The sequence below is a fragment of the Myotis brandtii genome, unplaced genomic scaffold (assembly GCF_000412655.1).
Source record: "Myotis brandtii unplaced genomic scaffold, ASM41265v1 scaffold151, whole genome shotgun sequence".
NCBI classification, from domain to species: domain Eukaryota; kingdom Metazoa; phylum Chordata; class Mammalia; order Chiroptera; family Vespertilionidae; genus Myotis; species Myotis brandtii.
This window is the reverse complement of record NW_005355461.1, coordinates 3756603-3784471: the sequence shown is the minus strand read 5'-3', so window position 1 is coordinate 3784471 and position 27869 is coordinate 3756603. Positions and strand designations below refer to the sequence as shown.

The 27869-nt window shown below is 32.5% G+C and overlaps 1 protein-coding gene across 1 annotated transcript in view; it reads left to right on the top strand.

Annotated features, from left to right (window-relative positions):
• Positions 1 to 27395, top strand: part of PHIP (pleckstrin homology domain interacting protein) — a 176059-nt gene extending 148664 nt beyond the window's left edge. Inside the window, exons 28-38 of the mRNA XM_014535815.1 lie at positions 3244 to 3399; positions 4678 to 4798; positions 7300 to 7425; positions 10769 to 10838; positions 11484 to 11534; positions 11801 to 11950; positions 15972 to 16124; positions 16873 to 17036; positions 17459 to 17718; positions 18237 to 18434; positions 21907 to 27395. Coding sequence (XP_014391301.1) covers positions 3244 to 3399; positions 4678 to 4798; positions 7300 to 7425; positions 10769 to 10838; positions 11484 to 11534; positions 11801 to 11950; positions 15972 to 16124; positions 16873 to 17036; positions 17459 to 17718; positions 18237 to 18434; positions 21907 to 22538 — 2081 coding nt within the window. The 3' untranslated portion in view covers positions 22539 to 27395. The remainder of the gene's footprint in view (positions 1 to 3243; positions 3400 to 4677; positions 4799 to 7299; positions 7426 to 10768; positions 10839 to 11483; positions 11535 to 11800; positions 11951 to 15971; positions 16125 to 16872; positions 17037 to 17458; positions 17719 to 18236; positions 18435 to 21906) is intronic.
• The last annotated feature ends 474 nt before the right edge of the window (positions 27396 to 27869 follow it).

The following is a 27869-nucleotide window of genomic DNA, read 5'->3' as shown; positions in this document are numbered from 1 at the left end:
TGGTGCACCCCAGACTCTGACAGGAGGAAGATTTTCATATACATTTTACTAATTTTCTTTCATTTCTTGACACTTCTATTATAGAGAAAGGGCAAATAACAATATTAAAATATTTCCTCTAATTAATTCACTTTTAATGTGCATGAATTTCATGCACCAGGCCACCAGTAATAATATAATAACTGTCACCTTATATATGGCCTGACACATAGCCTTGGCATTTGGGAGTTAGCCTTAGGCAGTGAGTGTGACATCTTTCTGGAACTGAGAAAAGGCCAGTGTGGCTAAATACTTGAGATTGTATTTTCAGTCTACCTCATTACCTATCTTTGTTTCAATTTAAGAAAAAAGCACACATTTTACTGTATATGCATAAAATGTTTAAAAGGATATATATTCTAGATTATTAATAAGGATCATTTATAAAGGGCAAGGATATGAGGACTTCCATAAATTATGTTTAACATTATTCTGTATTCAATTTTTTTCTTTAATTAAATCTTTATTGTTCAGGTTACATTTGTTCCTCTTTTTTTCCCCCCCATAACTCCCCTCCTCCCAGTTCCCGCCCCACCCTCCGCCCTCACTCCCCACCCACTGTCCTCATCCATAGGTGCACGATTTTTGTCCAGTTTCTTCCCGCATCTCCCATTCCCCTTTCCCCGCCAAGAATAGTCAGTCCATTCCCTTTCTATGTCCCTGATTCATTATAATCACCAGTTCATTCTGTAAATCAGATTATTTATTCACTTGATTCTTAGATTCACTTGTTGATAGATGCATGTTTGTTGTTCACAATTTGTATCTTTACCTTTTTCTTCTTCCTCTTCTTAAAGGATACCTTTCAGCATTTCGTATAATACTGGTTTAGTGGTGATGAACTCCTTTAGCTTTTCCTTATCTGTGAAGCTCTTTATCTGACCTTCAATTCTGAATGATAGCTTTGCTGGATAAAGTATTCTTGGTTGTAGGTTCTTGGTATTCAGCACTTTGAATATTTCTTGCCATTCCCTTCTGGCCTGCAAAGTTTCTGTTGAGAAATCAGCTGACAGTCGTATGGGTATTCCCTTGTAGGTAATTGAGTCTCTTTCTCTTGCTGCTTTTAAGATTCTCTCTTTGTCTTTTGCTCTTGGCATTTTAATTATGATGTGTCTTGGTGTGGTCCTCTTTGGATTCCTTTTGTTTGGGGTTCTCTGCGCTTCTTGGACCTGTAAGTCCATTTCTTTCACCAGGTGGGGGAAGTTTTCTGCCATTATTTCTTCAAATAGGTTTTCAATATCTTGCTGTCTCTCATCTTCTGGCACCCCTATTATTCTGATGTTTGTACGCTTGAAGCTGTCCCAGAGGCTCCTTACACTATCTTCGTATTTTCGGATTCTTTTTTCATTTTGCTTTTCCGGTTGGGTGTTTTTTGCTTCTTCGCATTTCAAATCTTTGGCTTGATTCTTGCGCTCCTCTGGTCTGCTATTGGGTGTAATATTCTTTATTTCAGACCGTGTATGCTTAATTTCTAGTTGTTTCTTTATCATAGCATCGAGGGTCTCATTAGTTTTCGTGAGTCTCTCCTCAAGTTTATTGGCAGCTTCTAGCACATTTTTGCAAGCCCTCAAAATTGCGTTTTTTAGCTCTATATCCTCCATTTCTGTCATGTTTTTTTGTCTCCGCATTTTTTATGCTTTCTTGGTGCACCCCCTAGTGGTCTTTGTGGGCAGTCTTGTTCTAGTTAAGCCTTGATTGTTGTAGTTAAAACTAGAGGGATTTGACCACCAGGCCAACTCTGTATTCAGTTTTTTTAAAATACTACTTTTACTATCAGATAAAAGATTTTTTTTAAAAAAGGAAAAAATATGACTTGTGAAATAGTAGAAATAATCATTTATGAATATTCACTAGTTATTGTATTCTAAGAAGTCAGAGAAAAAATATAACTTAGAGAAAGTAAACCCAATATGATAAACCTTAGAAATGAGAAAATCATGCTAATATTGTCCAAGACTAGTTTTTCTTAGAAATTATCACTTTAAAAATTTAATACCAGAAGTGTATTTTCATCTCACTGCTAGTCTAGAGCTGTTTAAAACTTTAAAATATTTTAATCAACTTGTGACCATGTTACATGGCTTATATTCTGATTTTGTTGTTCTTCTTCGTGAAAGTTTGAAGTCACATTGCACTATTATGAATATGAAAGAAATGAAGCTGCTAATTAGTGTTGTAATGCCTCGGGTGTTTATTGAAATAAATTGGTGCCATTAAGATACTATTTGTTTCCTGCCTAAGTATATCTGTATGTGGAGGGGTACATTTTTGTTGTTTTTTATCTATTTGGATACACATACATATGTACCCGTAGAGTTTAATTGCATTTTGTGAGGAGGAAAAATTTTGTACACAACTTTCTCTAATTTAGGTCTAGTTCAAAGAAAAAATTACTTCGGAGATTTATAGACTTAGGTCATCATAAACCCCTAATAATTCTCTTAAAGATTCAGTTAAAGATTCTATTAAAGATTTGGGCATTCATTAAGGAAACCATCATTTAAGAGCAATAAGCATAAGAATTATCCATCAGTATTCATAATTTTCTCTGTTCCTACATTTTTGAAAATGTAAGCTTTATTTGAAGTATTCCAAAAAATCCCACTTTAGTTCAGTTTTACCTTATGTATGTTTTATCAAAATACATAAGGAGATTATATTATGAAATAATTGATAACTTTTAAATTTGCCTCATTTTATAGAAATACTTTCTACTTTACCTGTAAATGATAATAAAGCAAATTGTGAGGTAAAAATTTGGAGAAGTAATTAAAACGTTTTAAAAAATTATTTACGCCCTAGATGGTTTGGCTCAGTGGAGAGAGCGTTGGCCTGCAGACTGAAGGGTCCCGGGTTCGAATGCGGTCAAGGGCATATGCCCAGGTTGTGGGCTCGATCCCCAGTAGGGGGCGTGCAGGAAGCAACCGATCAGTGATTTTCTCTCATAATTGATATTTCTGTCTCTCTCCCTCTCCCTTCCTCTCTGAAATCAGTAAAAATATACTTTAAAAAATAAAAAAATTATTTAAGTTTTATTGACCCTTGGAACATACTTTAATGAAAATAAAGAATATACTTATCAAATCATTATAAAAATTTACTTTAGTTTTATAACAATGCCAATTCTATTTTTAAAGATAACCTAAATATTACGAGATTACCACATATTTTCACTAAATTTGTATTTCTTTCTGTGTATTTTAGCTGTATTTCCTGAAGAACTAGGTACCAGTGTTCCTTTAACTGATGTCGAATGCAGATCATTGATCTATAAACCTCTTGATGGAGAATGGGGTTCCAATCCCAGGGATGAAGAATGTGAAAGAATTGTTGCAGGAGTAAACCAATTGATGACACTAGGTAAATGATAATAGTAGCACATCAACGTAGAAAAGCTGGAAAAACGCAAACAGAGTAGTCTTTCATAATATTAAGTCAATGGTTTTCAGACACTTTCACGTGGAAGTTTAAAAAATGAGATCGTACACAGGACTTAGATATCTAAAACAGTTATAAATGGGATTGCTCTAGCTGAATTTAGAGTAGAACCCCCAGAAATACCAGGGGTATTTCTGAACAGTCTGGTTCCTCCAGAACCCAATTTTGGAAACCCTCGACATATTCAGGCTGACATGATGTAAATTGGGAGAGAATGTCTGAAAGTTGAGTTATAATTATTTGGATAGCTATACTAGTTCCCTTAACTTTAAAATGCATATGCATAAGAGAATATTTGTAAGGGGATGGGAGAAGGACATAATAATAGCTTTGCCTCATAAAATAAAAACAATGACCACAAGTTATCTGGAGTAACTCTAAACTAGTATGGTGCTTTGTAGCAACCTCTTCCTTCTGTCTGGAATCAGTTTCAGAGTCTAGGGAGAAATTAACATGAATAAGAAGAGCTAAAGACACTGGAGACACATTGGATAATATTTTTATCTGAAGTATTTTATAAAATGGCAACACTTCATAAAAATTGTCTCAAAATGACTTAAAATTACTATCTTAAGTAATTTTAGTAGTATTTTAGTACAGATTTAAGTACATGATGTCATACGGTGTGTGCATGAGCAAAAAAATGGAGCTGCTAATTTGTGTTATATGCCTAGATTTTATCAGTTTACTGTGTGCCATTGGGTCAGTGACTTTGAGCCAAAGACTTCTGTATCTGTTTTCTCTTCTCTGCTTGCCTAATATTTCATAGAATTATGTTGCAAAGATTAGATAAGGTGATAAGTTTTGAGAAAATCAAAGGTTACAACATTTGAATGTAATGTATTATTATAGTGTTGCTGGTAGAATGTCAAGAACATAGATACAGGAATGGCCAGGTTTTAATTAGAGAAATGTGTGTGTCCTTAGTAGGTCAGATATATATTATTTGTCATCTTTTCTAAGCAACCCAAGAATAACAAATATCTCTAGAATTTTGTAGAATTTTGGCAATTGTCTACATAATAAAAAATGGGACTCTTATTTAGGTTAGCTAAATTAATGTATTTCCTATGAAAAGACAGTGGCAGACTAATGTTATGTGGATCAGACCTTAAGTCTTAATTCATGCAGAATTGTCCATGAAGTATTTTAAGCAATACAAATATAAATTTACAAACTTCTTTGTCTTATTTATTTTAGATATTGCTTCAGCATTTGTGGCTCCTGTGGATCTGCAAGCCTATCCCATGTATTGCACTGTAGTGGCATATCCAACAGATTTAAGTACAATTAAACAAAGACTGGAAAACAGGTTTTACAGGTTAGAACTGTTTGCTACTACCAAAGGAAAGCTAAATGATTCTTTCCTCCATTTACTGATCTTCTATAGCACTGTTTCTCAAACATTGATGTACATAAAAATCATCTGGGGTTTTGTTAAGGTTTAGAGTAGGACCTGAGATTCTACATTTCTAAAAAGTTTCCAGCAATGTTGCTGCTGGTGGTCTTAGAGTTGCTAATATGAGTTTCTGCTCACTGTCTTAATATTGTATTTTATAAAGCAAGCTGAAGTATTTCATTTTCTCCAAGATACTGCATTGAAATATTTGTTCGTTAATTGATTTTTCATAGAATAATATAAAAATTTGTCTTTTTTTCTTACTTTGCTTCTATTCAGCTTATGAAGACTTATCCTGAATTTTCATTTTTCATAGTTATAGGTTAGCTTGAAATATAACTAGAGGGTTCTTTTTAAGACAATTTTAATTAATTTGCATCATCACCTTCCCGTTAATAATTTCAATAAATATTGAGTTCTAATCTCAGACAGGCTTTGTAGGTTTATTACCTAAAATACCTTGTCAAAAAGTGATTTAAGTCTATAGTTTTGACATAATGAAATCATATTTGTTTTCATTTTTCTTATATGACTTGCTAGACAGGCCAACAACATTTTAATTCAGATAATACTACATTAAAATTTTCTCTTTCTGACCAGCTTTATATCACTTCAGTTCTTTACATTCTTATTTAATTAAATTAGGAAAGTTTTTATTCCTATTTTTCTACATAAAATTAGTGCTTTCCATTCTTTTTATTACTTAAAGTATAACTCTAATTTGGTACTTTGTTTACCTGGCACTGAAAATGCCATTTGTTATTCCTTTCTGACAAAAGTAGATTTTCTCAATAAAAACATTACTGGCATTTGGGGCTGTCCTCTATCCTTTAAGTGCCAATAGCAGCCCCTAGTTGTAAAACTAAAAATGTCTCCAGACATTGCCAATGGCCGGAGGGGGTGGGGGGCAGAATCACCCCTGATTAAGAACCACCAGAATAAAAGAAAATTAAGACATTAGATTGCAGGTTCTGAAGACCTTTCTGATCTTGTTAGGTGTTTCTACTGTTGCTTCATTGATATTTATCAAAAGCATAGGAAATGATAATGTGGCTCCCAGCTATCTTACCCTTGTAGCACATTTCTTTAAATTTTTAACTCCACATGTCAGAAGCTTAAGAGAATAAATGGAGAAGAAATTATTAACTATAGCCTTCTTTCTCCTAGTCCCCATAAATTGCTAAGTCTTAGGACTTATACCTAGTGCTTCAAAGATGGAACAAGATATGGAGGGTAACAGGGAAATAATTGTTCTTATACAATGGTTTTTAGACTTCAGCTAGAAAGATAAACTTACGGCATCTCCCACTGTTTTTATAAATATACTTTCTCATAGAAATACTGCTCATTATAAAAATTGCTAAGGTATACATTATCAAGTACATTGCAGCTTAAATAGAATTTTTGGCATTAGCCTGGCTTAATAATAATCAAGTTTGGAAAACATCTTTTGGGATACAATCCTTACATAAATTTGAAACTACCTGTTTTTCTGATAATATGGTTACAGACCCAAATTATGTTCATAAGTGCCATTTCACTGTTTAAGCTTTTTTGCTTCTCTGTTACTTATTGGCTTCAGACTTCTTACAGTTTATGATTTTCCTCTTCAACACTTCTTTTAGTCTTTCATTAAATTACTGTCAATTTGCCCTGCTGGTATTAATCTAATACCTTATTTTACACACAGTTTTCTGTAGGGTTTTCTGAAGATACCTGTGATTTTATTATTAGAATTAGCCTTGTGACTGCTATTTTAAATCCACAGAAGCATTTCTGTATCCACAATTATAAATTTTTAAAATTCCATATAATTTTTTTCACACTTCAGTAATATTCTAGAAGTCATCTTTGGTTTTTCTTTACTTTAAGAAATAAAATAATAAACACCAAATGTCAATTCAATGTTAAAAATAATTTTCATATACTTACTTTTCTTGGTAAACTAACATGGTTACTGTGTTTTTATATTTTTATATCACATAAGCAGGCTATCAATTAGCTTTTCATTTTTACATGTCATTTAATTGCCAGTAATATAATTAGATGAAAATTGTTTTCTTTTCACATAAATGTCAGATATGCTTATTATAAAAAATGACACCATATATGGCAGGAATAAGCTAAAAATAAAAACTCCAGTTCCCTTCTGCTACTCTCCCTATAGACAGTCTTTCTCCATAAAAGAAGGAACATTGTGGATTAGACACAGTGTGTCTAATCAGACATATGCTATGCAAATACATAAAGTTACTACATTTTTTCCCCCCTTTAAAGAGGTGATATTTTGTAAATAACTTTAAGGTGTGAGTTTTGTATCTGATTTAAGACTGCAATTTGAAAAGTTTCAATGTCTTGGTTTAAAATTTTGTGGCTATATTTCTAAATATAATGAGGTTAATCCTTCTGTATTTTGTTTAAAGGCGGGTTTCTTCCCTAATGTGGGAAGTTCGATATATAGAGCATAACACTCGAACATTTAATGAGCCTGGAAGCCCTATTGTAAAAGCTGCTAAGTTTGTGACTGATCTTCTTCTACATTATAACAAGTGAGTTATTTTTCCACACATAATTATAATTACTGTAATAATTAATAGAAATATTGTCAGATACAATCTTTTTTATATGAATACTATCAATGCTGTGTTATACACATGGTTCCACTCAAAACAGGGAGCACATAATGTCTGTCTAAGGCAGCAGTTCTCAACCTGTGGGTCGCGACCCCTTTGGTGGTCGAACGACCCTTTCACAGGGATCGCCTATGACCATCCTGCATATCAGATATTTAAATTACGATTCATAACAGTAGCAACATTACAGTTATGAAGTAGCAACGAAAATAATTTTATGTTTGGGTCACAACATGAGGAACTGTATTTAAAGGGCCAGGAGGTTGAGAACCACTGGTCTAAGGTAGCATTTAAACATTTAGTTCATTAGTATTATTTACGAAATCATAAAAATTGTGTTATTCAGTTAACATAAACAAACATGTATCCTTTTCTAAATCCAACTGTTGGACAATAATAATAACTATTTATTGAACATGTAATGTTTAACCTAAAATAATTCTTATAGCCAAAATAATCTTAAATGTGGGAGAGATCATTATCTGGAATTTATAGTTAAGAAAACTGAGTCTTTTAGAGGTTAACTTCACAGTCAATGAATGTCTGCTATTTGATTTGAAAGCCTTTAATCTTAATATTATAGTACCCTGTCAAGTTTATAAACAAGTATTTAAAGAGTCTAGCAGGAGACTAAATTTAACTTTCGAGATGATTCTTCCTTAAAGCCTGCTTTACTTCCTTATTTATTGATCCTATATCAATAAGAGTGATAACAATCACTTTTTAAGGCAGCCACACTTTTATTTACTTGTCTTAGGGATTTATGTAAGCACTAGAGGCCCAGTGCACGAAATTCGTGCACTGGTAGGGTCCCTAGCAGCTGCCTGCAGGGGCCTCCCTCCCTTCCCCTAGCAGGCCCCACCTCCTGGTCAAACTCCTGGACAAACTCCTGGTCAAGGGGACAATTTGCATACTATGCTTTTATTATATAGGATAGAATGAATTGAGCCTTCTAAATTGAAGCCAGAGGATGAATGATCTTGTTAAGAGGAGACAATGTATTTTATAATTTAAATATTCAGCTGCTATCAGCTTTTATTTTTACATGAGGGGATCATCAAGACTTTTTTTTTTAACATCTCAAGCTATTGTCTTTACCGATCATAATCAGAGGCTCCCTTTTCCTGGTATTAGTTGTTTATATTTTTGCTAAGGAATGTAGGTAATTTCAATATAAGAAAAAAGTAGAGAAAATTAGTAAAATGAACTTTATGCCCTTCCTCTACCTTATTCCCTAAAGAAATCGGTTGCCTTGCGAGTGGTTTTGGGGGTTATTGTTGCAATCCTTTGCTTTTCAGTAAAATTGATAATCAAGAATTAGCTATCCTCAGAGGACTGTTTATTTAACTTGGTTTCATTAGCTTATAATATTTTAACTAAAGTCTTTAGTCTATAATTTTGTAAGTGTTATGTGGATATTTATTTACATCTATTTTTCCAGAGATATGAATCAGTAGAATTTGGATAGAGTAAATTTATATTTTAGTGAAATAATTTTAATAAAACAATTATTTTTGTATTTGGAATAGACTATACAGTTGTATTTTTTTCAAATAGTTATTGTGAAGTGCCTTGTAAGAACAGACTAATATAACATTTTATTTTTGTTAATCCTCACCCGAGGATAGGCTTTCCATTGATTTTTAGAAAGAATGGAAGAGAGGGAGGGAGGGATAGAGAAACTGGGGCCAGGATCGAACCTGCAACCCAGATACTTGTCCCTGACCAGGAATCAAATCCAAGACCTTTGGTGTGCGGGCGGACAATCTAACCGCTTAACAACACCAGCCAGGGCGATTAATACATTTAAAGCATTCATATTGTATGTATCTAAAAATAAAGCTCTGGCAGTTTATTTATATATATAAAATTTGTTAAAGCCATTTTTAACTGAAAGTAGTTTTCAAAATGTTATTTCAAAATTTTGATTATACTTTTTAATTGAGTTATTTGGCCTAATTTCAAACAATGGATATATACAAAGTTATGTAATAGATATTTGGAGATAGAAAGAAGTGTATATTTAACCTCTTAATATAATTTATAGACAGGTAAATCTGTAAATAACTATAATAAATTTATTTATTTAAATTGGGTGAAGTAGAGTACATGAGCAGAAAGAAGTAAGGGATACAGTGTTGTAAACTCATATGTGGGTCAGATCATAGAGGGCCTTGAATGCTGATCTAAAGAACTAGACTTTTAAAATATGGGCAGTGGAAGCAAGGGTCTATGAAAATATTTTAACATGAAACTTATCTGATGCATAATATGCCTTAAATATTGTAATTTTAAAAAAATTTTATGTATTGATTTTAAGGAGAGAGAAAAAAAACATTAATTTGTTATTCCACTTATTTATGCATTCATTGGTTGATTCTTGTATGTGCTCTGAGTGGGAATTGAACCCACAACCTTGGCATATTGGGACAATGCTCTAACCAACTTAGGTACCTGTCCATGGCATCTCTGAAAATATTTACTGCAGTGTCTAATATTTATAGGGAAGAGACATAAAGCATAAATAGCAGATTGGCTGCTATAGCTAACCAAGTAGAAGTGATGAGGGATTAATTTATGGAAGTAAGAGAAAGGCGGATGCCAAGAGATTTTAAAGGTTATATTCACAGAACTTGTCCCATGATTGGATTGATAAAGAGGCACGGGGTGGAATAATGAAAAACTGCACTACTTCGAAAACGTGGAATACTGTTTTAAAAAAAATACAGAAAAACGAGGAAGAGTGTCTGGGAGTGACATTTAGGTTCAGACATGTGGAATTTTAGATAATGGTAGGAATCTCAGAAGAGTCAGACCAAATTACAGGAATTTGGAATTCATTTACACAAATACAATGCAGAAATATAAGGTTATCAGGGCAAAAGTTACAGTGTCAAGAGAAGATGACTAAGGATAAAATTTTAGGAAATAACTATGTGTAAGAATGAAAAAATTAAGAAATTAGTAGGTATTACCTTTTCCTTGTAGACTGAGTAATAAAAGGAGGCATCCGACCCACATCAATGATCTGAGCAAAACTTGGAGATGAGAATTGGATTGGGTTTGGTGTAAAGAAATAGGCCTGATTGGAGGCTTCACATAGAGTGGAGGAGAAGGGTCAGATGTGTGTTTTGGCGTCAACCTATGAAATAAGCCTTCAGCCTTTAAGTTTTATCTTAAAATCGGTTTTAGTAACAGATTTAAAGGGAAAATATCTCATGACTCTAATCTCATATACTAATATTTCCTTATTATTTAGGGATCAGACTTGCTATAACATAATTCCACTCTACAATTCAATGAAGAAGAAAGTTTTGTCTGACTCTGAGGTATTTAATATTTCATTATAATTATTACACTGGTCTTATTCTGTATAAAAAACATACACATAGTAGTTTTAAATAAATGCCATTATGAAAACTATTTTTGTCTAATGCTATAGTTAACTTAATGGTTCAGAATTTTTTTGTTTTTTGTTATAAAGAGTTTTTTTAAAAAAAGATAGGGAAGAGACTTTAATGAGTCAGTAAAGTGCTCCAGCATATCCATTATAGATTTACTAAAGTGTAAAGGAGATCATTGGTATATAAACAACTGTAGATTACGGTTGACACTTGAACAACATGGGGTTTAAGGGCGCTGACTCCCTGAGCAGTCAAAAATCTGTATAACTTTTACCTCCCCCAAGACTTAGCTACTAATAACCTACTGTTGATCAGAAGCCTTACTGATAACATAGTTTATTAACACACATTTTATATGTTATATGTATTACATACTGTATTCTTAAAATAAAGTAAACCAGAAAAAAGAAAATCATAAAAGAAAAAATACATTTATGTATTATATTGTATGTATTTAATAAAAAAAATTGTGTGTAAGTGGACTTTCCCAATTTAAACACATATTCAAGCGTTCACTGTAATAATGAAACCTAGAACATTTAATAAATTAGATAAATTCTTGCTTCAAAGGAAGAAGAGAAAGATGCTGATGTGCCAGGAACTTCTACTCGAAAAAGGAAGGTAATATATTTTTTGTTTTAACAGACGAACTTTATGTGAATTAAAATGTACTCAGAGCATTTTTTTTTCTTTTTTTCTTTTTTTATTTACTGTTAGTATTCCAAGTAAATTCCCAAAAAAAAAAATGCATGATTATCAGAACTAGGTAAATGATATTTTCTATTTTTTGTGTTACTGGATATTACCTAATTATGTAAGACTGCATTAAAAATACAAGATTTATTTTTATGTCATTTTGTTAATATTTTTTAACACTTTTATTTTAGGACTATCAGCCTAGAAGAAGATTACGAAACAGAGCTCAGTCTTACGATATTCAAGCATGGAAGAAACAATGTCAAGAATTGTTAAATCTCATATTTCAGTGTGAAGATTCTGAGCCTTTCCGCCAGCCGGTAGATCTCCTTGAATATCCAGTATGTATTTTTGAAAATATTTTCTTTACCTGTCTGTTTCGCTCTATGTCTTGTTCATGAAAATTTGCTATTTAAATTATTTTTTATGGTTATAGTGTATTTCTTCATTATTTCATACATGTTCTCATTATACATTTGGTTATAAAGAGCATCTAAGTTGGATATTGTGGTAAAATAGAAACAACTCTGAACTAATATTCCAAAGAATTGGGTTATGGTTACCAATTGTACAATTTTCTCAACTATTTTTTTTTAATGTCTACACACACATAAACACACTAATTCTATAAATTTATTACAACCTTATGGGGTTGTAGAGATGAAATGAGATTACATTAAAATAGTTTTAAACTGAAGCACTATATACAAATGTAAGTTGACATTATTATATATGTTTAGGTTAGGTCAACTCATGACCTTTATGGGATTCATGGTTAAAAGATTGAGTAATCATGATTTAAGTATTTATTTTTGCATGTAGTCTTAGCAATCTAAATATGCTTAAAATGAGCCTTAATTTCTTTATTCAGTTATTAAAGTTTGTACAGTTCAGATAACTTTTGTGGTTTGAAATTAAAATGCAGTATTTTATAATAAGAGACTATGAACTGGATGTGGTATTATCTGACATACGTGTTTATGTGTATGTTCTAACTTAGTGATGAAAATAGTAATTTCATCATAAATATCATAAATGCCTTTTCTCATTTAAAATCAAGAAACATGGAATCTTAAGTGTAAAAGATAAATCTTTAATTCCAGCAGTGTGATAAACTGGGCTAGTTCAAGCCCTACCCTCCAAAAAACTCTTTAGAGGAACTGAGCTAATGCTTCAATGCTCTGGTTTTCAGTTCTTTTTGTTTTGGGAACCTGTGGATTTCCCTTTGTTTCTTGCAAACCCAACTTTGTGTCTTAGAAAATAAGTTATAATTTACCCACTGCTTGCTGGAGTTTGTATTCTGGACTTTTCCCCAGAAAAGAAGTGATAGATTTTAGAAGCACAAGTATTAACACTGAGCATGGAGACAGGTGAAGCCATTTGAGCCATGGTGAGGAAGGAAATTGGAACTGAGACTCCACTGTTGAAAGACTTTACCTTCAATGAAAATAATAGAATAATTATTCTTTCTAAAGAAGAATGTCTCTTTGGTGTCAGAGAAATATCCCTAAGCTTGCACTATGCACGGATTTGGAGTCTAGATTTACACACCCTGTGGGGTAGATATTCATCAAGGGAAAAGAAACCAATTCCTACTAAAGCTGAACTAATGATAAAAAGAAATTGTAAACTATATAAGTGTGTGATCTGTTATGTATATGATAACAGAAACAATAAATGGAAATAATAGATTATTCTGAAACATGATTATACTTCATCAAATTGAAAACACTGTTCATTGTAAGATGAATGGTATTTTATGTACCACTAAGACAAAGAAAAAAAATTGCCAATTAAACTTTGATTTGTTATTTTGGTTTAAGAGATAAATGGAGAGATAAGAAACATAAGGAAATAAAGACTAAAGACAATAAGAAAAATGTTAAAGCAATTATACAGAAAATACAGGAGACACCCAAAACTGGTCCAATCAATTCATTTTACTGAGGTTGAACTGAGGCTTAGATTAAGTAGCTTTCCAAAATATGTAGCAATTTATTGACACAGTGAGAACAAGAGGCCATTTCTCGTGTATCTAGTGCACTAGAGCTATATGTATTATTCTTAGAGAATAGGTAATACATAGGAATGCAGTCTCTCTTAAGTATTCAAAATAATGAGAATGCTATTTAGAACCTCTCAACCAGCTAAAAGTATCAGCAGACAGAAAATACCAGAAAGAAGAAAAAAATTTAATCTACTGTCTCTTGTTGAATTCCTTGATGGAGGTGTGAAAACTTATGGCTCTTTATGATTTCTTAATACTGTCACAGAGGAGAAGAGGAAACTTGGATAACCTGCTTTTTATACTTCAGAATTAACTATAATTAACTATCAGCCTTATCAGTAGAATATTTAAGGCAATAATGCTCTTCATACTTAAGCTTTTGTATGAAAATAATGACTTTACATTTTGAGTTTATCCAAATCAAGATTTTAAAAATTAAACTTTTTTTATGGAAAGTAGCATGCTAAATATTCTACTCCATTTACTTATTCAACAGAATTCTATTGAGTGGCTACCATATGCACTAAAGAAAATGAAATGCTCTACATAAATTTGACATTTAACCAACATTTTATAAAACATGAAAAATTTTCTATATCATTATCCCAAATTTTGCAGTTTATAAATCCAATATATTATAATATTTAATATCCAAGTAATTATAGATTTTGTCAAATTGATTTGATGTCCTTAAGAATATAGAAAGGTTGGACACTGTCCAGATGTTGTTACCATTGCATAAAGCAATTTTGTAACTATTCCCTCATCCCCATCTGAAGAGTCGGGCATTCAGTCTTTGGAATATTAAGTATGTTTTTTATTGATTTTAGAGAAAGAGGAAGGGGGGGGGGGACATCAATTGGTTACCTCCCATATGCACTCTGATCAGGGATCAAACCTGCAACTTGGGTTTGTGCCCTGACCGTGAATTGAACTGGTAACCTGTCTGTGAGAGGGACTATGCTCAACTAACTAGGTTACACTGCCCAGGGCTGGAATTTCTTTTTTCCTTTTTTTTTTTTTTTTAACGACAGCCTTCTGCTAGTAAGGTACTTAATTTCTGCAAATGGCCAAGTTATTTAGACCAAATTTGGTACATAAGGTAGACTTGTACACTGTTTTTTGCTAAAATCAAAATATTACTAAAAGGTAGTAAGACCAGTTTAATGTGTGACTTTATAAAGTGGTTCTAAAGTTATTAATAGGTGAGACACTTCAAAATATTTTAGTCAGCCCATGCCAGGTGGCTCAGTCAATTGGAGCATCATTTTGTACACCAAAGGGTTGCGAGTTTAATTTCAGGTCAGGGCACATACTCAGATTGTGGGTTCAATCCCTGGGCACGCATAAAAGAGGCAACCAATAGATGTTTCTCACATCAATATTTCTTTCTCCCCCCCCCCTTCCTTTGTCTCTAAAATCAATAAAAATATATCCTTAGGTGAGGATTTTAAAAAATACATTTTTTGGTCAAAAGCTATATAATTGGATTTATGAGAAGGAGTAGGCATACTTTCCCCCATTTTCCCCACTAAATAGAACTAGAAAATTGTGTATGTTTTGTATAAAAGAAATTTAAGAAAATTCTGAAAGGTGGAGAGAAGATGGACGGACAGTTTTTAAATCGCAATAATCCTGTTTGCTTCATGGTAAAACATATTTGATCATAATTTAAACTTGATGGTTCAAAGTCAAGTTATATTTCGAAAAATATAGTTGCATATGCCAAGGCTATGGAAAAGGTATAGTACTCTTTATCCCTATTAGGAGATACTGTATTTAGATACCGTTCTGCTATTCTGTTGCTTCTTTTCTGCGTTCACTTGTTTTTATTACTTTTTTATACATAGTTGGCTAGATGGAGACTGGATGATTCCCCTTCTCTGTAATATGAATTACATGGGCTTTGTGACAACTATTTAAAATTATGATTATGTTTCAGTGAGTCAGCAGCCTTTAGAGTTTATAGGTAGCATAAAGTTTTGGTTTTTTTAACATCAAACTTATATTTGTAGTTGTAGAGCTGAAATTTTTTTTTAATACTTTTTTAATCCCCTTCTAACACAATTCCATTTACCTCTTCCCCAAGGAGGTTGGGGGGTGAGGGGCGGCTGTGGGAAACAGAACTTAACAGGTTCTTGAATGAGAAAAATCTTGTGTTGACTGCAATATAAGGTAGAGAGCATGGAAAAAAATTATTAGGAAAAAGGGATCCTTGGTGAGGAAAACAAGGAACGATTATTAATAGTTCTAGGACTTTTGTTCATCACAGAAATTGTATGAGAATCCCTGTGCTGAGATGTAATGCCTTGTGGTAGTAATGATGATAATACCACCTATTTTTCCTCTCTTAGGACTACAGAGACATCATTGACACTCCAATGGATTTTGCTACTGTTAGAGAAACTTTAGAGGCTGGGAATTATGAGTCACCAATGGAGTTATGTAAAGATGTCAGACTTATTTTTAGTAATTCTAAAGCATATACACCAAGCAAAAGATCAAGGGTATATAATTAAATTGTTTTCTTTTATTTGTGTTTAAATTAAATGAAATTATTAGAAAAAGTTTTGTCATTTTTATTTAAAATTTAGAGCAAAGTTGATTGACTTTCTATGTTCTTAATGGTATCCTACTGGAAAAAAAAGTTGACTTCTTTATACTTTGTTCCTTCTATGAAATAACACTGGTGTCACTAATGTTTAAGGATGCCTACTTTTCCTGAAGTAGTGTAGTTAAATAGATACCACATATGTATTGTCCTGGTATATATTAGGGCTATGTGGGCTTAACTTTGGCACCTATTTTCTGCATTAATAGAAAGGACCATTTTTGTGAATGATTCATAAAAATGAGTAAAACTTTAATTTACCCTTGTTTGGCCAGATAAGACATCACAAAGGGGTGATATGTGTACATGAATCGAGAAAGAATAGATAGCTAGTTTTAGGTAGCAGTGGAAAATAGATTAAAACTCTCAGGGATAGTGTCAGTATGACCAAGTTTACAGAAAATTTTGTCTGTATAAGCCATCTGAATTCATAGTAGGGCTTTTCTTTAAGAATCTCAAAGCTTGGGAGATTCCTAATCTAAATACAAAAATAATTGTAAAAATGCTCGTTTTACTTTCAACAAAAGAGATTGGGAAAAGGCAAAGTTTAAATTCTAAAAACGTTTGGCTAGAAAAAATGTTTAAATTATATGTCAATATTTTCTTTTGAGAAATGTTGGAATAGTTTCTTTTTCTTATCATAGATTTACAGCATGAGTTTGCGCCTGTCTGCTTTCTTTGAAGAACATATCAGTTCAGTTTTATCAGATTATAAATCTGCTCTTCGTTTTCATAAAAGAAATACAATAACCAAAAGGAGGAAGAAAAGAAACAGAAGCAGCTCTGTTTCCAGTAGCGTTGCATCAAGGTATTTAATTTCTTTTCAGCAGCATCAGCTGATCTATAACTTTGTCATCTAAATGATAGAACTCAGTGTTTTTTAATATTTCCTTTACTATTCCCTATATTACAGAATGATATATTTGACATGCAAGTTCCTATGATGTGGAGGATTTTTAATCTTTTAACTAAAGCTATACTAGTGTAAGTGCTTAAATTCAAACTGCTAAATCTATACAGTAAAAGAGCATTTTTAGGTTAGTGATGGCATCATGCTTTCTGTCATATATAACTATAGCATTTACAGTGATCCTTCACTAAATATTCCATATGAAATCCATATTTTAACATTTTCATAATAGTGCAAATATTGGATCCAATAGTATTTATAAAACTGTTTTATACCACCTAGAGCTATAAGAATAACTAATGCTACTATTTTATTTACAGCCCTGAAAGGAAAAAAAGAGTCATAAAACCCCAACTAAAGTCAGATATCTCTACCTCTCCATTCTCTACAACTACACGATTAATACCACCAAGGCACAATGCTGTGCAAATAAATGGTAAAACAGAATCCAGTTCTGTAGTTCGAACCAGAAGCAACAGAGTGGTTGTAGATCCAGTTTCCACTGAGCAACCTTCTACTTCTTCAGCAGCAAAGACTTTTATTTCGAAAGCTAATACGTCTGCAATGTCGGGGAAAACAAGTAAGAATCAGTTACAGTTTCTAAATTGAAATATATACCATGATTTTTTAAATTTAAGCTTTTACTTTGCCAAAGGAAATATATTGGACTTTAGTAAATTCTAGCTGACAATGTTGGTTTTTCATTATCGTTTTTCTTCTTTTAAAAAAAATTTATTTTTAATAAAAATAAAATTGAGGTTAAGGAGTGTCAGTATAGAATAATGCTTAAAAATGGCAACTCTGATCCAAAATGCCTGAATTTCAATCCTACTTTCTAGACTCACTAGCAATTTTCCAAGACTTGCCTTCATAATCTTGAAGTGAGTGGATAGCTTATAAGAAGTTCTAAAATTAAGAGTTTGTTTATGCCTTTTTTCTACTTTGAAAATAGATTTCCTAAAGAAGCTTTAAGTCCCTCAGGTTTTGTCCTCTTGGCTAATTTAGGTAATTCAGGTTATATGTAATCCCAACCTTCTTGCTTGTTTTTAGGTTAAATAACTCTTAGTTTTTAATGTTTCATATGTGTGTGTGTTTTAGTTCTAGAGAATTCTGTGAAACATTCCAAAACTTTGAATACTTTATCAAGTCCTGGTCAATCCAGTTTTAGTCATGGCACTAAGAATAATTCTGCAAAAGAAAACTTGGAAAAAGAAAAGCCAGTCAAACGTAAAATGAAATCATCTGTAATCTCAAAGACATCCACTTTTTCAAAGTCATCAGCTCTTATCGAGCAAGGTAAGGTGCTTTTGTATCTTTCAAGGTACAGTAGATCTTTCTTAAAAACGATTCTTTTGTTGGAGTTAGCATTCTATCAATTTTTTAGGTTGCTCATTTAAAAGTCACATTCTGTATTAGTTGATAAATTTAGTGAGACTTGTTTTGATTTGCAGCCTGTGCCAAAAGCAAACTGCATTATTAAATTTTAAAGGCCAAGAAAATTTTTCTCTATGGAAATGAAAACAAATTGTGGACCTGCCATTGTGGCTCAATTGGTTGGAGCATCATCCCCTACACCAAAAAGTTGCAGGTTTGATTCCTGGGCAGAGCACATACCTAGGTTGTGGATTCCATCCCTGTTTGGGACACCTATGAGAGGCAACCAATCGATGTTTCTCTCATATTTTAATCTCTCTCTCACTTTCTTTCTCTCTCTCTCTCTCTAATTATATTTAGTTAGCCCTTATAGCAGTCTTTGCTTTTTTTATTTTTTTTAATATATATTTTATTGATTTTTTTTTTACAGAGAGGAAGGGAGAGGAATAGAGAGTTAGAAACATCAATGAGAGAGAAACATCGATCAGCTGCCTCCTGCACACTCCCCACTGGGTATGTGCCCGCAACCAAGGTACATGCCCTTGACTGGAATCGAACCTGGGACCCTTGAGTCTGCAGGCCGACGCTCTATCCACTGAGCCAAACCGGTGAGGGCGCAGTCTTCACTTTTTAAGGAAAATCCGTAGTTACTACATCACAAAATTCAATACACCAATCTTCACAAAATAATAATTCACCAAGGCTGTCTACAACAAGGCCATCTATTCTAATACACAACTTTTGTCTTTTACAGCTATTCTTCCAAGTTCTTTCATCTGCAGATTTTAGTTTTAAAGGCATTATGTTTGAAAGAGAAAGTAAATGATATAAATCCACCCTATGACATGTTAAAACTATTATGGCTTATTGGCAGCAGACACTTCAACAATAAGCATTTTGTATCATGACTTCCAATTGTATCTAAACCATTTCATCTTCAATGTTCTCCCCAGAAACCTCTCAAATTTTAATTTTTTATTGAAATGCTCTCATTTTGATTAATGGTATTGGGATCTATCCACTAACATAAGTTTAAAATTAGGGAGTCATCCTAGCCTTGTCTTCAGCATCCAGAACTAGACAGTTGTTTCTGCCTCTTTAAAATCTCTAAAGCCTATTTCCCCCTCACCTTTCTGATTTCCATGGCCTTAATTCAGGCTTACAGAATTTCTCACCTGGACTGTTGTCTTAATTTTCTAACTGATCTCTCTGCCTCAGTTCTTAACTCTTCCTTACCCAGTCCGTCTTCCACATTGCAACCAAAGTGACTTTTCTGATCATTTCTCTCTAGCACAAGTGCACAAACACACTTAAATCCTTACTTTCCAATCATATATGAAATCAGATTTTAATGTTTTTTGCATATTATGTAAGACTAGAGGCCCGTTGCACGAAATTCGTGCACGGGTGTGTGTGTGTGTGTGTGGGGGTGTGGGTGTGTGTGTCCCTCAGCCCAGCCTGCACCCTGTCCAATCTGGGATCCCTCGAGGGATGTCCAGTTGCCCGTTTAATCAGGCAGTCGGACATTCCTCTCACAATCCAGGACTGCTGGCTCCCAACTGTTCGCCTCCCTGCCTGCCAGATTGCCCCTAACTGCTTCTGCCTGCCAGCCTGATCACCCCCTAACCACTCACCTGCCAGCCTGATCGACCTCTAACTGCTCCCCTGCCGGCCTGGTCGCCCCCAACTGCCCTCCCCTGCAGGTCTGGTCCCTCCCAACTGCCCTCCCCTGCAGGCCATCTTGTGTGTTAGGGTGATGGTCAGTTTGCATATTATCTCTTTACTAGATAGAATTCTTCATTACTTGGCTGTTGCCTAACATTCAGGTTTCTTATTTGCTTTCCCCCTTTTATTTCCCAGCTATTTCCTAACCTACTTGGAAGCCCTGAATATTGTTGTCCTTTTCTTCCTGTGGAGTGTCTTTTTTCCTTCTAGTTTAATGGTTTCCTGCTACTTTTTAAGTCTTACTTTAAAGTGCAATATTCTCCAGGAAGCCTTCTCCTGGGTTCTTTAGGCAAAATCAAGTACTTCTTTGTGTTCCCAGAATACCCCGTTCATTGACTTCAGTGGCCCTTAAACTGTTGATAGAATTATTCGTTTTTACATGTGTCTATCTCCAGTAGACTCTGAATTCTTGTGTTTAATTATTCATTTTTAAATCACTTCAACTTAATATATAGTGGACAGTAAGTCTTTGAATAAAATAAGCAAATGACTTTGTGTACGAATATTTTACCATTTCTTCCTTTCTGAACAATTGGAAGAGATAGACAGAATTCTCAGTCAGTTTAAGTGTAATTGTTTGTTAGTAAATGCTCAACTGCTTTATGTGCACACACACACATCTTCTCCCATCATTATAGAAAACCACCAATCTAAAGAAGATCATTTGTACTTTGGGGTTCAGGAAATGAAGGCTTTGTCTCCTCCCTTTGCTATTGGCTCTGACCTTTTGTGAGTCTCTTGATGGTTTTTTTTAAATATTTAGGAAATAAAACTCCAACCCATGACCAAAAAATACTGTTACGAAAAAGCTTTCTCTTTAAAAGCAGTTTACATCCTTTTATGGATTTCCTTTAAAATATTTTATTGCAGATCATGTACCACATCCAAAAAAACTAACAAAAAAAACTCCAGAATTTTGGAAGAAAAAAGTTAGTGGTAGTGCATGTATGGCATCTTTTTGTTTTCTTCATCTAAAAGGGTATAGGCTTTTTTTTTTTTACCACAAAAAAGCAGTGCATCGTGATCTCCAGATCCTACACATTTAGAATTTGATGTCCCAAATTTTCTTTTATATTTTAATAAAGCATGATGACCTTTATAGTAGAGATTGTTACATTGGTATTTTAATCATGATAATGGTGGCACACATACCAGGCATACGTTGGAGATATTGCAGGTTCAGTTCCAAACTACCTCAATAAAGCTAATATAGCAATAGAGCAAGTAACACAAATTTTTTGGTTTCCTAGTGCATATAAGTTATGTTTACACTATACTCTGTTAAGTGTACAATAGCTAAAGAAAATAATGTTACATACCTTATTTTTAAAATACTTTATTGATTTAAAAATGCTAACGATCATCTGAGCATATTGGAAAAATGATGCTGATAGACTTGCTTGCAGAGTTGCCACAGACCTTCAATTTGTTTGTTTTTTTAAAAAGCAATATCTGTGAAGCACAATGAAGCGAAGTACAATAAAATAAGGTGTGCCTGTAAATAATATCATTAAACTGTTAGCCTTTTTTTTTTTTTTCTTATGTTAGTAAAAAAAGTAATCAGGATTATGTCATTACATGTAAGTATAGTGATGGACTTATTTATGAGTTTGAGGGTCAAATAAAAAAACAATTCCATTAAATGTGGTGATGTTCCCTTTTTTTACAGATCGTAAGAACAATGCTCTTGTACCAGGAAGCATTCAAGTAAATGGCCATGGAGGGCAGCCATCTAAGCTTGTGAAGAGGGGACCTGGAAGGAAACCTAAGGTAGAAATTAATACCAATAGTGGTGAACTTATACACAAGAAAAGAGGTAGAAAGCCCAAAAAGCTACAATATGCAAAGCCAGAAAATACAGAGCAAAATAATATACACCCTATCAGAGATGAAGTAGTTCCTTCTTCAACATGCAATTGTCTTCCTGAAACTAATACTGTAAAGGAGGATTTGTTACAGAAAAAGAGTCGTGGAGGCAGAAAACCCAAAAGGAAGATAACACAAAAACTAGACTCAGGTCTCATAGTTCCTACAAGTGTTAAAATGCTAAGGAGAAGTAACCGGAAAAAGACAGATGATCCTGTGGATAAGGAAGAAGAGTTTGGGGAACTTAAAGGCTCTGAACCCCACATGAGAACTAGAAACCAAGGTCGAAGGACAGCTTTCTATAATGAGGATGACTCTGAAGAGGAGCAAAGGCAGCTGTTGTTTGAAGACACCTCTTTGACTTTTGGAACTTCTAGCAGAGGACGAGTCCGAAAGTTGACTGAAAAAGCAAAAGCTAATTTAATTGGTTGGTAACTTGTACCAAACTATTTTACTTCAAAATCATAAAGCAGGTACAGTTAAGGAATACGTAGAACTAAGGCTTCTGTTTCCTTGCTGCTGTGGTGGTTTAGGGAATATTATGATTTGATTTGCAAAAAAAAGGTAAACAAACTTATAAGATACTTCACTTCTTTAAATGAATATATATATAAATATATACATATATATTTTAAATGTTTGCTATTTATTACCCTTAGGTAGTTACGCATTTCAACATTCATTTCATTCACTATTCGAAAAAAAAACAACACAAAATTGAGTACCTATAATAAATTCCCTGTTTATTTCTGGAAAAGACAGTTCTACATTTTTAAGGAGCATAATATTCCTAGTGATAGAGCATTTCATGTTAAAATGAATTATTTTTTACCAAGCCAGGTACATTTCTATTGATACAGAAGTCATGCCCCCTAGGAAGACATACGTTACCAGAGCAGCAGTAAATTAACTAATGTGTTTCTTCTAAAGATAAATATAAAATTCCCACAATTTGATACCCTAAAGAGTTTAATTTTAATTGTACAATGTTCATCTACAAAGATTCTAAAGGATGCTTTTGCTGTATTCCATTTCTGCCAAACATAAGTGAAAATGTACTGATGAAAAGGAAACATATCCACATTGGAAAACATTTGACTGTCTAATTTTTCAGACCTTGATTCTTATATCAATCACTTGATCTCTGTTTATTGTGCCAAAGAGTGAGAATCAGTGCAGTGGAAAGCCTGTTTTTGACTGTCAGAACAGCATATACTTTTCAGTATTGGAAAGGCTGTATATTATTCTAAAGAGCGCGTTATTAAAGAGTTATGCTGAGATGCATCTTTTTTTGGTACTAATAGTAGAAAGTAATGCACTGGTGGGTCCTTTGACAGAGATGTTTTAGAGAAAGTGTTTAAGTGGTTAAAGGATTCAAGGAAAATACAGGAAAAAGGTATGGGATTTGATGTTTACTTATTGATCTGGATTAATGTCATTTCTAAACTTTAGACATAGCTAATAGGCTAAAATGACTTACAAAGAAATGTGTCTGTGTGTGTATGTGTATATATTGATAAATGGGTATAATTAAATATATATACAAACACATACTTATATGCTATTACCCAGATATAAATTCTTTTCTTCAGGATTTTTTAGATAGTGGTAGAATAAAAATAATTTTAAAATGTCATACTTTAGAGTTTAATTTTAAGGGGAAGATTGGTTATTTTCAATTATTAAAAGTTAAAATAGGCCAAATCACTTTTTATGCAATCATGTTTTATACAGTGGTATCATTGCACATTGTGTTTTTTCTGCACTTTTTACGGTATCCTTATCAACGCTGGTATGTCAATATACACCCTAAAGAAAAAATTCCATTTAATGATTGTGCCTTGTATTCTATTCTTTTTTTTTGCATCATTAGTAAAATTAAGTTGTCTATTGTAAATGATAATTATATGACTTAGGAGAATGTATTGCTATATGTACTGCTATGGAAAAGGAAAGCAGTTATTTATTTGTTTATGGTACAGTTACTTATTTTATACCTTAAAAACCAACATAAATACCATTTCTATTGTTTAAAAATTATTGTCCATTTTTTAAGAAGTTGAAAGAATGTAGTATTTTCTGAGGACTGGTATGGTACAAAAATGTAACCAAAATTTTCAGATACTACATTTTTTTATTTAAGTGAGGTTGGGAAAATATGTATCAGCATGACCCTGATATAGAAAAATAAAGTTTTTAATTGAACCTCGACAAAATACATTACATAATTATTTCTTTACTTATTTCTGGTAGGGATAAATGTTAGCTATCATTTAATTGTCTTGAAGAAGAATGGAAAGCAATGCATTTGGGCTTTTTAAATCATTTATAACTAAATTTGTACAGAAATCCTGTGAAATTAAGTAAACCATTTTCCAGATCTTAACTGGGTTGCTGTGATTTTTGCAGTTGAAAAATTTCAAATTTTTCAGGTTTTTTGTATATTTATTTTTTTCTAACAAATATATTTACTATATAATTAAAATTCAGTAGCTAAACTCTTCATAATTCAGAAATGGATGGCTTGGTTGTATAGTAAAATGAGTCTTTCAGTTACACAATAATAGTGTATATGTTTGAAATTTGCCATTAAAGTAATTTGTTGCTTTTGAAGGCAATCTATTTGATACGTGTTATTTCCTGATGTTATCTGCATTATGTTAGAAAAAATAATAATAGACTATAAATCCATTTTTGTAAAAAATATGTGTACAGTTTTAAAGTGTGTACAGATAAATAAAGGAAGCACGTACACAGTCTTAGAGTGGAATATACTCTAGTGCGGTGTATGGATTAGTTCTAACTCTTGAGCAAAGAAATGAGTATTTACCATTTTACCTGCAGCAAGTAAATGTGTTACTCCTGTTCTAAAGACACTGTATATTTATGACCCTTATTTGGACATTATTAGACACTGGTTTCTTAGTAAAGCAAAAATTACTTGGATGAGATTATTTGTAATTAAAACACTTAAAAATGTATTAGTAATACCAGATATATTTAGATTTTATATTTTTATAATTTAGCTTCTATACATTGCAGAAGTTGAACTGAGAAATTTAGGTCATCACTATATTTTTGTTTTGTTTGACCACTTGGAAAATACCTTCTTTGAGACAGTGACTCCTTGTATGTATTGTTTATAGGCAAAAGGAAATGTTGGCAGTTGTCTTAGGTGAGCAATAAAAAAACTCAAGTTTACTGAAAATTTCAGAAATACTATATAACCTGTTACATGAATGGGAATTGTAAATCAATTTGTGTATTTTTAAGTACCTAGCCCTAATATTCTCCCTTCACCCCAACATTCTCAAATTCCAATCAAAGCTTAAACAGTTGTAAAATGTACAAATGAGCATTTTAAACATTCAGTCTAATTACAGTCTCACAACTGGGCAACTGATAAATACTTTATTAAAATTTATATATTTTTAAAATTTTATATTTTGCTATTTGCTATTATGGCATTAGACTGTTTTCTAAATACATTTCTATACTCAAGATTTGTTGCTCTTGTTTCCATTCTTTTTATTATTGCACAGCTTCACAGTTTGAAGACATCACAAAACTCATCCCCCCTAAATTTAATTAGAAAAACTATACAGAATATTTGTGAGCTTGATTGGGTCACATCTGAGACATGAATTTGGCTAATTTAGTATCACAGAAATGGATTACATAAGATACACTGATCAAAACAATCCTCATGTGGCATGTAGGTGTTAACACCTGGAATTGTCCCTTATCTGCAGTGCAGTAGATTACAATTTGACATTTTAGCAAATGTATTCAAATAACATTTTTTTTGTGACATTAGCAACATTTACATGTTTTAAAATATGATTTGTAATATAAATTAGTTCATCCAATTAATAGTGTTTAATTCTAGCATTCCATTTTATACATACCAACATCTCTCTCAGATGTCAACTATAAGCAATTTTATTTTCAGTGTTCCAATGAATGAAACCTAAATGGATGTTTTTGTTTACCTAAAACTTACTTTTGAGTAGGCTTGAAAGGACCAAGACACTTGAGTATTTAAAGGGCTGTAAGTGTTCTTAGATGCAGGAAATACATGATATTAAAAGTTATAATGGGGGAAGTACTTTTATGTTCTGTGAATTACCCCATACTTAGAAAGTAGTTTTTACATAATAGTTTGAGAAGTGGTTTAGTTATATTTAGTTGAGAATTTACTTTGCTGTTAAAATTGGAAAAAAAAATATACCTTTTCCTCTCTTTTCTCCTTAAACTTCTCCTCAGTTCCCCAAATCTCCAAGTGATTTGAACCAAATATTACTTTACTAAGAAACTATTTTTGTTCTTAATTATGCTGAGCTAGTCACTTCAAATGAAGTCATTTTGTACCAACTACAGTACCCAAGACAAGTCAAATTAAGTCAGAAACCTGTAGGTACCACTTTGGATGTTCCACAGATAAACTTTGTACATGCTGCAGTAAAATGATTAGAAAATATCACAAGTTATAAATACATACTTATTTTTAGTTTTGATAGCTCTGTGTTGAAATATTTTTTAATGCAGATAAAATCATCAGGAAATTAATCTTATATGGCACAAACCAAATACATATAGTGGGTGGCTATGAGTTACTTCATTTAAGGAACTAAAAAAATAGGTTTGAGATGATATATAGTACACATATATGATTCAGATGTACACGTATGCTCGTTCCTTTAAGATTGTGCGTGTTGATTCATCACGATAAATATAAATTGAGACAAAATACAACGTTACATTTTTGGACCATATTAAAACTGCAAGACATGGGGTCTTATTAAAGATTTTCTAGAAAACTGTTAAATGCTGTCACACGATATTTAGACTTGTAGAATGTAGTTCAGTTTTTAAAAAGTAACTGACCTAGAGGGTTAAAGTTGAAACTGACACATTTTCAAATTAAAATTATGCTTATTTTGTACAGAAAACAACGTTAAACACAAGCAAATCTGTTGTATGTAATAAGTAACAGAATTTAAAGACAAATTAATTATTTAGCTTTATTGAGGTTTGGGTTTTTTTCCTTCCTGCAACCTGGAGTATCATGTTATAAATGGCAGTCTCACACCAGAATAGCAGTACCCTTTCTTTTTGTACATATTGATTGGACCTTTCTTTACTGTTATGTGGACACTTTCTATGTTAGTTTTGATGCATAATTCTTTGAATCCTTTTATACTAGAATGTATGTGTAACAATTCCTGTCCCTGCAATGTAGTAACTATAAACTTATTTTTAAATAAATAGAAAACTTGTTTTTCTAAACTATTTTGTAGAGCCTCATGATTTCTTTATTATTCTTTTTTGTTTATTTGTTAACACATGAAGTACTCAGTACATAATTTCAACAGGCACTATACCAAAGAAGCTTTTATATAAATGGTGATACATTAGATTTTCCAATGCCCTAAGTATCAAAAAGTTAAAATTACTAGCCAATCAAAGGATTGTGAGTACTGCAATATAATTTAATTCTAAAATAACTGAAGGTTAAAGATAAATCATTTGCCTTTTAGTGTGTACACTTAATGAAATAATCTTATTGACCTGTTACTGGGTGATAACTATTTTCATATTCATATATTTTTGTAAGAAATATTTAAAAGGAACAGTTTGCATAAGTATTTTCTTAAAAGTATGAAGTGAAATTTAAGGGAAAAAATGAAATAGAGGAATGATGGAACGTTTTTCTTATTAAGCAACTCTACAAAATGAGATTTATAAAGCTATTGCTGTTTTCCT